This window comes from Sinocyclocheilus anshuiensis, unplaced genomic scaffold (assembly GCF_001515605.1).
Source record: "Sinocyclocheilus anshuiensis isolate Anshui unplaced genomic scaffold, SAMN03320099.WGS_v1.1 scaffold2615, whole genome shotgun sequence".
Lineage (NCBI taxonomy): Eukaryota > Metazoa > Chordata > Actinopteri > Cypriniformes > Cyprinidae > Sinocyclocheilus > Sinocyclocheilus anshuiensis.
In genome coordinates, this window is record NW_015552759.1 from 66,181 (window position 1) to 78,243 (window position 12,063).

The following is a 12,063-nucleotide window of genomic DNA, read 5'->3' on the forward strand; positions in this document are numbered from 1 at the left end:
GAGAGAGAGAGAGAGAGTGTGTGTGTGTGTGTGCGTGCGTGCGTGCTTGCGTACGTGCGTGCGTGTGTATGTGCTTGAGCTCCAGTGTTGGTTTGTGAAGAAAAGTGTCAGTTTTTACTGATGTATGTTATCAATGCTTTTTGGTTACAATTGTTTGATAGCCCATTTTTGACATTCTGCTAACTATTAGTAACTTTAGCACTACATGTAGGGTTAGGGTTGGTACTTGCAAAGTTACTTATAGTCAGTCGAATGTCTGTTGTGGAGCATCAAAATAAAGTGTTACCTGCTTTTTATCATTTAAGCATCATATGCTTAATCCAGCCTAGAAAATGTGCGTGTTGCAAACAAGATTTCAATACTCATATATCAGAGGTATGGAAAATTAGATGAAATTCAGAACACTGTCATTAATGTCACATTAACTCATTTGTACATTAAGTCTGTCATTTATTTGTTTTTCCTTCCTTAGCTTAAACTACTTAAACCAATGGAGACATATTTTTATAGATTGCCTGCAAAACTACAACTGCATCAATCAAATGAAAGCAGAATGAATTGCTGTGTGAATCGTGTGTACTTTGCATTTTTGGACTGAAGTGAATTTTGGTTTTGTGGTTTTGTCAACGCTTCACACAGAAATCCGTTCTGCTCGTGTGTCATGAATGTGAGTATGCATTCTTATCTCCTGCTCTTATGCCGTTTAATTTCAACTATGATGCAATGTTACAATGTCCATAAACAAGCGTGTGATATGAAACGGAGCACTTGGGGTGAAGTCCAGAAGCCCCTGCGATTTGGCCGTGTCAAAGACTGTAATTCTAAACATTCAGCTTGTGAGGTTTTTGGGAACGAGCTCCGGGTCGCTTCCCAAAGCTCTCACTGTAGCGTCGTCGGTGCATGTTTTTAGTCATGATGTGACCAAAACTAAACCTCTGCCCCCTTTCCAGTCCACATCGAGGAACAGGGAAGACCCTTGCTCTCGTTTCACGGGATCTGTAGCCGCAGCGCATTGCGAAGGCCTTGACACAGAGCACGTTCCTTCCTTATCCGTTTAGGAAGCTCCACAAAACCCCCACGAGAGCCGTCCACCGTTAACTCATTCCTATTAAAAGTAATTGGGAGAAAGTTCATGTCCTTAGATGTTGTGCAAGTCGAAATCCTTCAGGAGCTTCACAATTCAGCTTCGGATTTGCTTAAGTCCCTTGTGAACGTTTGGCTTTAGCATCAGAACAGATTGTTTGTCCCTTACTCAAATGTCCCGTTTCGAGATGAATCTCCAGATGAATCATAGTTTGAATCCACTGAAATGGGTCGTAGTTCATGTTGGATCTCAAAAACTAATAGATATAATAGATTATAACCTCCGTTGATTGATTACATTAAGAATCGCAAGTATTGGAATTTGTTTAAAGGTTGATTGAAATGTTATGTTTAAGTGTGCAAATGAGGTGTTGTCTAGTTAAAACTGTGATTCTAGAACAAAAATCACTGGATGAAGCCAGGTGTTACATGTTTAACATGTTAAAGGCTTTTTCCCGAGGTGATTTTAGATTTCTCTTTTGTCCCTCCATAAATCAGAATATAACAGACAGAAACAAATACATTTTCACCAATTCTATTTAATAAAATGTTGTATAAAATCAGGCATGTTATATATGAACAAACCCCTCTTTAAACTCCTTCAGAATATAGATAGGAATAAAAATGTTAAGTTTAGTGCAAGTGCAAGTGCAGGATTTTGGAAAACGGCCTTTAAAGATATGTATTGTAGTTGAAATCTACAGACACGGATATATAAAGTGCCAGTTGAAAGTGTATTCTTTCCATTAGTCTGAAAAAATACTAATTTTTACTAAAATTGACAGATGCATGAACGAAACGAAATAAAAAAGCAGTGTTTTTGCCCTTAGTGTCTCGCATCAAAACTCATGTCAAGGACAGTAAACATTAATGAATTACTTTAATCGGTCCACACTTATCAGCTATCTTGACTTTATTAAGACAGCTGGAAGTTTCAGACGACACGTGAACAGCTTAATTTGACTTGTGCCTCTGTGTGTGCGTTTATTAGAAGCTGTGCTCGAACCCAACGCTCTTCTGTGAAGAGAAGTGGAACCAGCAGAGTTCTGAGTGAGAATGAAGCAACAGGAAGTCATCTGGCTAGCCTTACACCTCACAGCAGGACCACATGATACTTAGCTGTCTGCACTTTTGCTGAGGCCGTGAAGTGTCAAAACCAGCCAAAAAAAAAATCCTGCAGTTCCTGTTCAGTTTAATAGAACCACAGAAATAGCCACTCGCCTGCCCATTCGCGTAAGTCAAAAGTTCAGTGTGCTTTATCGACCCGAATCGTCCAGGACCTTACCTCGGGAGAAGCTCCCGGCTCCGGAGGGTGAGCTATAGTTTCTTCATAACATGTCTTGCTTTTGGTGCGATGTTTATGTTCCTTTTATAACTGTGAATTGAAACTTGTCAAATGGTCTGGATGGCTATCAACCAAAGTTTTGAGATAGCAAAAAGATTTCATAATTAAATGACAGACCAGTGTTTCTTGTAAATCTAAATAAAGAGAATTAGGGAATGAAGGGCTAGTTCACCCTAAAAAAATGAAAAATCAGTCATCATTTATTCATTCTCATGATGCTTCAAATCTGCTGAGCACAAAAGAGAGAGATATTTAGAAGAATGTTGATATATTGTTAAACAAGTCAAAAATAGGGCACACGATGACAGTGTACTGTGTTGATATGAAGGAATATTTAATTGTGTTTTACTTGAATTTTTTATTCTTTTTTTTTTTTATAGTGTATCAAACCATCTTAGTTACTGTCGACGTCCATTGTGTGAAGAAAAAACACTGATACTTTTCCAAAATATCTTTTCTTATGTTACACAGAAGAAAGAAAGTCATACAGTTTAGTTATTTTCGGGTTAACTGTCACTTTAAATGTTTTCAGAAGAATTTCATTTTATTGGTCATCATTCATTCGTTTAAAAAAAAAAAAAAAAAAGAAAAGGGTGGGGGGTACATATCATTGGTCATCATTCATTCGTTTAAAAAAAAAAAAAAAAAGAAAAGTGTGGGTGGTACATATCGTAAATACTGATCATTTGTAATCACCTGCTTTTCTTTCTTATGCCCAAAAGCACTGTGAAAACCCCCCGGTGAGCTCATTTGTGAACAATAAATCAGGGTCCACTCGTGCCATGGTTGAGGGATTTATGCCAGCCTGCCTAAAATGTGGTCAGAAACGTATATGACCTGCATCAAAGCGGCACATGCATGCTGCGCAAAATCAGTAGCAGCCGAGTAGGCGGCCAGATGACTTTATTGTCTGGTAGAGACTCATAGTGAGAGGGCAGGGGTCAGACTTCAGCGCTGAGGTCTGGAAGTCATGTGTTTCTGTCTCTTCTACCCTCCCTGACAAAGCTTTGAGGTCAGGCTGGGTACTCCCCTCCCCGGAGAGACATGCTTCTTCTGAGGAAAGAGTTGCATCAGGTGATGGCTGACACCGTCAACTTCTGCAGCAAAACTGACTTTATCCACTCACTCATCTTCTGGGGTTTGTTCTGCAAAAGGGAGAATTTTTAGGAGAATCTTTTTTCATTGCAACCAAGCTGAACATTCAAAATTGTTTTGTTGACACAATGTGCCAGGCGTGATGCATACGCAGAGTCAGAAATTGCTAGTAAGTGTCACAAATCATTGCACAGAAACAGTAAGTTACACGCTCAATTAAACAAGAACTAGAAAGACTGAATTAGAGATTTCTTGTAAAATGTAGTCCAGTAATATTTATATTAACCTCAAAAAATTTTTTTACAGTGGAGTGCACACTTCTATTATGGCGTTTTTGTTCATTCTGGAGCTTTGAACGTTTTTTGAATGAAAAAATTATGGTAACACTTTATAATAAGGTTCATTAGTTAACATGAACTAAGAGTAAATGATACGTTATTCAATGTCAGTTTCAACCTTTACTAATGCATTATTAAAATCAAAAGTTGAGCTTGTTAACATTAGTTAATGCACTGTGAATTAGCATGAACTAACTATGAACGACTGTAACTACTGTTACAGTAAATACTGTAATAAATGTATTGTTCATTGTTAGTTCATACACTAACTAATGCAAACTCATTGTAAAGTGTTACTGATGAAATAGCTGAAGGTCACATGTTTTTATCAAAAGTCATTGTGTCCCATATAATCAAAACACAAAACAGTTTAGAGAGATGCGTATTACAAGAACCTGAGAAAATAAGAGTTGCGTCCTTTTATCAGATTTTAAGAAGTGTTATCATTCGTAGAATCAGCATTGGGAATCTTTCAAGGAAACAGAAGTCGTTTCTGTCTGCGGTAGAGTCCCTCTGTTAGTCTGAGTCTGAACCTGAATGCGGACGAGCAGGTTCTTCTTGTACGCACTTTACTGCCTTTTTTCAGTGCAGTGCAAAGCAATTTAAAAATCACACATGAGACGAAACTTTAGGAGGTGAGCCTTCATATTTGGGGAAGTCGTGGCCTAATGGTTAAGAGAGTCGGACTCGTAACCCAAAGGTTGTGGGTTCGAGTCTCGTACCGGCAGGGATTGTAGGTGGGGGGAGTGAATGTACAGCGCTCTCTCCCACCTTCAATACCACGACTGAGGTGTCCTTGAGCAAGGCACCGAACCCCCAACTGCTCCCCGGGCGCCGCAGCAAAAAATGGCTGCCCACTGCTCCGGGTGTGTGTTCACGGTGTGTGTGTTCACTGCTGTGTGTGTGCACTTTGGATGGGATAAATGCAGAGCACTAATTCCTAGTATGGGTCACCATACTTGGCCACATGTCACTTCACTATTTTCCTGGAGGGTGAGCTCTGATCGTTTGAATGTTTAAAGAAGCATTATTTTTGTGGGGCTCTTTCTTGCTGGACTCTGTCAGGCTCATGTGAAAACATTGTGGCCTCATTCTTTCCGACTTGGCGTTTATTTGATGCTCTTAGGAAATATCAGTGAAAAACATTACAGTCCTGTTGCAATAGTGTCCCTGTGGAAAGCATTTCACATAACCGACTGCTTTGCTTGATTTAACACCTCAGAATAACACTAGCTCATAGTCTCTGAAAAACAATGTCAGTGTCAGGTTAATTAGACTGAGTGTTTGTGCTCCGGAGATGTGCTGTTACTTTACCGTGGGATCAGAGTCTGATGAAGAACAAACGGGTGACAAATCAACTTTTTTTCAAGAAATATCTGAATATTAATTTCAGTACAATTCTGAATCCATTGACAGGGCTAATAAACATCTAGTGACCAGTTCTCACTATATTAACTAGTTGCTGATTAGCATGCCTGTTATTAACACATTGGCTGTTTATTAGTGCTTATAAAGCACATATTCTGCATGACCATATTATACCTCCCTAATCCAATACCTAAACTTAACAACTACCTTACTAACTATTAATATTAAGCAGCAAATTAGGAGTTCATTAATGGTTTGGATTAATGAATTGGACCTTAAAATAAAGCGTGACCAAATCCAGTTGTTTTATTATCAGAAGCAGCGAGCTACAGATTTAGGGAGGGCAAGGCCGTTTTTCTGAATCCATGCAGTTCTTCAAGTCGATATTTAGTTTTGAGTTTAGTCTTAACTTCCACATTTACTGCAAGATCAGATTTGGTTGAAGGACGCAGCGCTGAAATCTGTGCATTAGGGACTGGTTCACGTGCTGTTTGTTGTCTTTTGTTAAGATACAGGGCATTAACTTGACAGTTTGTCATGTATTGTTATGCTCCACTCACACGTCATATTGGTGCAAACAGTGTGGGCCAATGAACCGTACGATGACTTGAGCACCCCATTGTCCCCCAGTGCTTCTCAGAGTTATGTAATGAAGAGTCTGCAAGTGCTGGCTGGTGATATATTCACATCGCTGCAAATCATAGATACAGAAACACTGCGGTGTCAAAAATACAGGTTTGACCTTATATTTCGATGGGCTTGTGGTTGCAACCAATATATCTCTTGGTTTTCAACCGCTTGAGTCAAAGGAGTAGTGTAGGAGAGTTTGTCTCACTAAACTAAATTTCTGACAGTGCTACGATATCTTCTGCCAACTGGAGCAAATGATGTTTACCACATTTCAAAATGGGCATAGCTTTGCCTTTTACTCAGAATAGACAGTCCTACCGCTCGCTGGATCAAGAAAAGCTCTTGGGAGTGAGGGGATCGGGTCAGTCGCGGGAATAAGGATGTGTCAGACCTGACCGGTGTTTATGGAAAGTCATTGGAAAACATTCCAGGTCACGACTGAATATTTTCTCCTTCAACGTCTCTCGTGTTTAGCGTGCATTGAAAGCTGCTGTTCCAGTCTGGCGATGAAAGATTTTTGGGTGGGAAAACTTTACATTTAAACCCCTCCGTGTCATCCGGACAAGACCAGAACTATGTAAATGAAAAGGGCACTTACTGGTATATGCCTTATTCTGGAGGAAGAAAAATGTCCTCTGTGTGGTTTTACACAACCAGAGACCTTGATTGTGTACATTTTTCAATAGAGAAGGCCGACGCAGTTTGTTATTGATGGGTTAACCGTGTTAGACTTATCAACTACAATCTTTTTTCTGTGGCAGCTGCACTGAATTTGTATTCTATATATAGCACATCTACCTCTCTCTGAAGCATTTACAGAAGAGCCTGCGTCTTAAAAATCAGTAGGTAAAAACATTCAGATTTCTGAGGTTTCATAACCTCATTTCACGTGACATTAATAAATGAGTCCCACCGTTTCAAAGCACGGTGACTGTACAAACATTGCAATACAACGCCCTTCAAGGGATAGGTCCTGCGATCGAGGACAGGAGTATGTGTGCGCTTCGGTGCCCATCTCTCAGTTTTACCTGCGAAGAATTAAAGAAACGAAATCTGTGCTGTTAAACACAGTAAAATGAGGTAAAGGCCAACAAAGCAGGACCCATAACAGAGGTGTGACATCACACTACTGCTGTATATAGTCTAAGATGATTCATATTCTTGCATCGTAATATGGTATGTTTCTATAAATATTTGCATTTTTAGAGGCAGAATTCATTTTTTCTGCTAAAGGAAGAACAGAAAACACCTTTGAGGGGCACAAAGACACGTTTTTCACCAAGCAGCTTGGTTTTTAGTCATCACCACAGATGAGCAGTGATGCTTTTAAAGGATCTCAGAGAAAAAGCCAGCTGAGGTGTGTGTTTTTAAAGCGGTCAGACTGATGGACTCAAACAAACAGATCAGTGTTTTGACACCGGCACACTTTTCTGGGAAAACAGCCTACAATGTCTTACTCATTGTTTCTATAGATTACATTTGGACAGTAGAAAGTGATTTAACAATGAAAAGATTACGCACATTGATCATCCTCACTTTAACACTGTAGCTGGACAATGTCCAAGGTCAAATAAATTGTGCTAATATCCATACTGATGAATTGATATTGTTTACAGAACAGCAGAAAACTTCATCAGTAACTCTATTGTGATTTGTATAGCTTCATTTACACCTGATAGAATCAGTTAAATGCTGATAGTAGCCAACAGTGTAAATTCGGTGGTATGTTCACAACTTGAGCATCTTGAAGTCTCGGCTCGAGTCACAGAGTGTTTTTACAGCAGGAGCGGAGCTCATCTTCACGTCGGCTTGATATCTGCGGGGTTTTGATGCTTTATAAACTGTAGCGTCTCGTGCTGTCAGAGGCCTTTGGCCTGATTTGATTTCTTTACATTCTCTTTGAATGTGTTTTGAGATGGCATTCAGAGGTTTTGCACGTGCTCATATCCTATTAAAGTGTGCATTTGTATTCATCGGGGACAATAATGACCATCACACTGTGAAATAAATGTGCCAGAATTGTGCTGGAATTGTTCATTTCATTCGCTGTTCCTGAAAAAAACAAAAAACCATGTACTTACTATGGCTTTAGGGTTGAGATTTGCTTTAGTGTTAGTTGCTTGTAATCGCTGTAAATACATGCAACATATGTAACAAGGGCCCAATTAAAATAAAGTTACCATTTTTAATTATTTAAATGTAATTAGTTTATTGTAATTTTACAGTAGTAACGCGTAGTAATAGGCTGGTTCAATGATGTTAAATAATATTTTTAACTTAAATAAAACTTGATGCTTGAATATTTTTTTTAGTGTAACTGTATTAATTATGAGAATTTCCCATGGTAAAGTAATCATAGCCATTTTACTTACAGAGCTTCTTGCTTAACATCAGTTACTTGGCTTACAGTTATTAGCAGATTTTATTTGACCTTGAACATTGTCCAGCTTCACCACTGAGGCTTAAAGCGTAAAAACATATAATCAGAACAATCTAAAACAAAGCACACAGCGCAAATATATCACTAAACATATTAAATCAAGCATACTTAGCACACCTAATAAAATATATGTTTGCATTTTAATTTGACAGTAACAAGATTCGATTTTCATAACTGCCCATAATTGATTGCTCTGTAAAAACAGAATACATTAATTACATTTAAATATTTAAAAAGAAAACTTGTAACACTTTGTTTTGATGTGTCCTTGTTACATATCTTGCATGTATTTACTATATTAATAATGGTAAATTATGCATAACTCAAAGTAACTACATATTGTTAATTAATATTATATAGTAGTTATATTTGTGTAATTACACTGCAATAATAAAAATCGTTTTTTTTATATATATAAGATATAATTGAGACCAAGCTATGACACTTTTAATAATAACTGTAGTAAACGGTAACCTGCATTTGTAAGCCTAAAGTGCTATTTCTACTTGCTTTAACCCAGTAAAGGTTTTGTTGGTGTAAATAATACATTTAGGTTAATTCCGTGATATGAAATAATATTTGCTACTTGAATAAAATTAGATTTTACCGTTTTGAGGTTACCGTTTTTTCAGTGTACCAGTGTGCTATTTTGGCCAAAACAGCAGTGAATGTCTGCAGAGATTTGAACAAAACAGCAACGACACACAAAGCGGGATATAGCTTGGGAGAGCTCCAGTGTTGTTGATGTTCTCACTAGAAGGCCATTCTGCGGTCGGTCTGTGTTTGGCAGATATGGTGGACACGCAGACGTTTGCCTGGCCCGTGGGATTCGGCCTGAGCGCTCTGGACCTGGACGAACTGGACGACAGCTCGCACTCGATGGACATGAAGCCCTTCTCCACGCTGGACTACAGCACCATCTCCGGCATCGAGTACGAGCCGAGTCCGGCGCAGAGCGAGGCGCCGCACATGATGGATCTGACGCACATGTACAGCTACAGAGCGCAGGAGAACTACAGCAGCTACAGAGCACAGCAAGCACAGAGTACGCTTCACTTCCACCTGTGTCAGCTTTACCAGAGGGATACTTCACCTAAAAATAATTTACTCACACTTTTATTTTTGGGTGAATATTCCTTCAACTGTAACATGTAGGCTCTACAAACAAGTAGCTGTCTAATGATGTACAGCGGTGGCCGAAATTATTAGAAAACTAGTATTTTCACCATGCAGCTAAAAATGGTTTAAGTCAGATATTTCTATCTTTTGCTGTAGTGTGTCAGTAGGAAATATCAGTTCACATTGCCAAACATTCATTTAGCCATTAATTGTAATAATGCAGTGAGATATATGTTAGTGCTGCACACAGAGATCTGATCTGATCATCATCAGTCTGTCTGGAGTCACATGAAGAAACAGAACAAACTGAGACAGACTCAATCCAGAAGAACTGTGTCTCCGAGACGCTTCAAGAAACCTGCAAAGCTACAGTGCTGTTTAAAGTTTTAGGCACTTGTGTAAAATGCTGTAAAAAAACAGATATTCTTTATCCGTTAACTTCTATGAACTAAATGAAATCAACATTTGGTGTGAGCATCTTTGTGTTTAAAGCAGCTTTTGCTCTCGGTGCACTTGAGCGGAGTTTCTCAGGAGCTTTGCAGGAGGTTTCTTGAAGCGTCTCGGAGACACAGTTCTTCTGGATTGAGTCTGTCTCAGTTTGTTCTGTTTCTTCATGTGACTCCAGACAGACTGATGATGATCAGATCAGATCTCTGTGTGCAGCACAAAAATCTCACTGCATTATTACCTACTGATACTGTTACACTATTACTGATATTTCCTACTGACACACTACAGCAAAAGATAGAAATATCTGACTTAAAACCATTTTTAGCTGCTGGAAATACTAGTGTTCTAATCATTTTGGCCAGCACTGTATTTTGCTTGAACTCTTAATCTAAAACTGCTCCCTTTGATCTGTTCCAGATTCGATCAAACTTGAGCCCGAGTCTCCTCCGCAGTTTGTGGAGAACAGCCTGTTGTTTTCCAAGCCTCCTGAAGATCCGTCCAGCTCAGTGTTGAACATCGAGTGTCGTGTGTGTGGAGACAAGGCCTCGGGCTTCCATTACGGCGTTCACGCCTGCGAGGGCTGCAAGGTAAACTCTGCTGAAGAGCAATAGATAGAAATATCTGACTTAAAACCATTTTTAGCTGCTGGAAATACTAGTGTTCTAATCATTTTGGCCAGCACTGTATTTTGCTTGAACTCTTAATCTAAAACTGCTCCCTTTGATCTGTTCCAGATTCGATCAAACTTGAGCCCGAGTCTCCTCCGCAGTTTGTGGAGAACAGCCTGTTGTTTTCCAAGCCTCCTGAAGATCCGTCCAGCTCAGTGTTGAACATCGAGTGTCGTGTGTGTGGAGACAAGGCCTCGGGCTTCCATTACGGCGTTCACGCCTGCGAGGGCTGCAAGGTAAACTCTGCTGAAGATCACTGCCCTGTCATGAATACAGGCCTGGTTTGCTAAATGCTTTTTAAGCAGTTCACTAAGAATGAATAGCACTTATTTGCACGCTCCATCTGCGCTCTTTTAGCACCTGATTCCCTAAAGGATGCAAAACGTGCCAATAATATCTGTTCTGAACACAGTTCGCAATGTACGACCTTGCAGTTCATCCACCTGTAACTACAATAAAATAAGATTGGTGGAGAAATAATTTTCACTCATTAATTCTAAATTTCACAGTGTGCGTGTGTGTGTGTGAGTGAGTGTGTGGGTGAATGTGTGAGTGTGTGTGTGTGTGTTTGTGTGTGTATATATATATATATATATATATATATTGTTTGTTTTGTTTTTGTACAGTACTACGTGTAAATACAGTGTGAATGTGTTTGTATTTTGACAGGTTGATATCATGGACAATATAGTGGGTTCCAAATATCTGACCATTTTTTTCATGCTTTTTTAGAATTTAATGCATTTTAATGAATATAATGTTTTTTTTTTAGCAATTAATAAATTAGCTTTATTAAATAGAAATAATAATTAGCAATTAATTACTAAAATATAATATCACAATAAAATATTTTTACATTTAAAAAATGTAATTATTTTGTATTTTGACATGTTTCTTTTTTGCTTTAATGACATTGTAATTGACCTGTTTGTAATCTGACTGTCTACAAAAAGTCACATTATCAATGTCGTTCCTTTACTTACATTTGACTAGCCACCTAGAAATATTTTTTTTTTACATGATAACGTTTTTTGTTTCACATTCCTCACAACACATAAGCAGTTTATTTTGAGGTTTAAACCCATAGTTTCAATGTGAACCCCATTATATATTTGGAAGTGTATTGTTGGTGTCCTAACTTAATCACACACTCGCAGACGATTAAATAACGCTCTGGTCCTTTAGAAGATGATTGAAATCATTAGCTGATTAGAAGATTTCTGAACGGGATTTTGGACCAATGTGATTTCAACCCAGCGCTACACAACGGAAATCAGACTTCCAGCTAAATATGCAGTCGCATGTTGCTTGTCATAGTTTTGGCTGGTTAGCGCAGAGATTTAATTCTAGTTGTATACTTGAATCTGAAGCATCTCAGTTCTGGAGGGCAGAGAGGTGACAGCTTTTGTGGGGTTCAAACTCACCACTTTTCCCTTTTCAGCTCAGATCACACACACACACAAACACACACTCACTCACACACACACACACGCACACACACACACACACACACACACACACACAAAC

At 38.8% G+C, this 12,063-nt stretch overlaps 1 protein-coding gene across 1 annotated transcript in view; it reads left to right on the forward strand.

Moving 5' to 3' along the window:
* Window positions 1-12,063, forward strand: part of LOC107667870 (peroxisome proliferator-activated receptor gamma-like) — a 33,269-nt gene that overhangs the window by 2,765 nt on the left and 18,441 nt on the right. Inside the window, exons 2-3 of the mRNA XM_016459599.1 lie at window positions 9,090-9,344; window positions 10,286-10,455. Coding sequence (XP_016315085.1) covers window positions 9,092-9,344; window positions 10,286-10,455 — 423 coding nt within the window. The 5' untranslated portion in view covers window positions 9,090-9,091. The remainder of the gene's footprint in view (window positions 1-9,089; window positions 9,345-10,285; window positions 10,456-12,063) is intronic.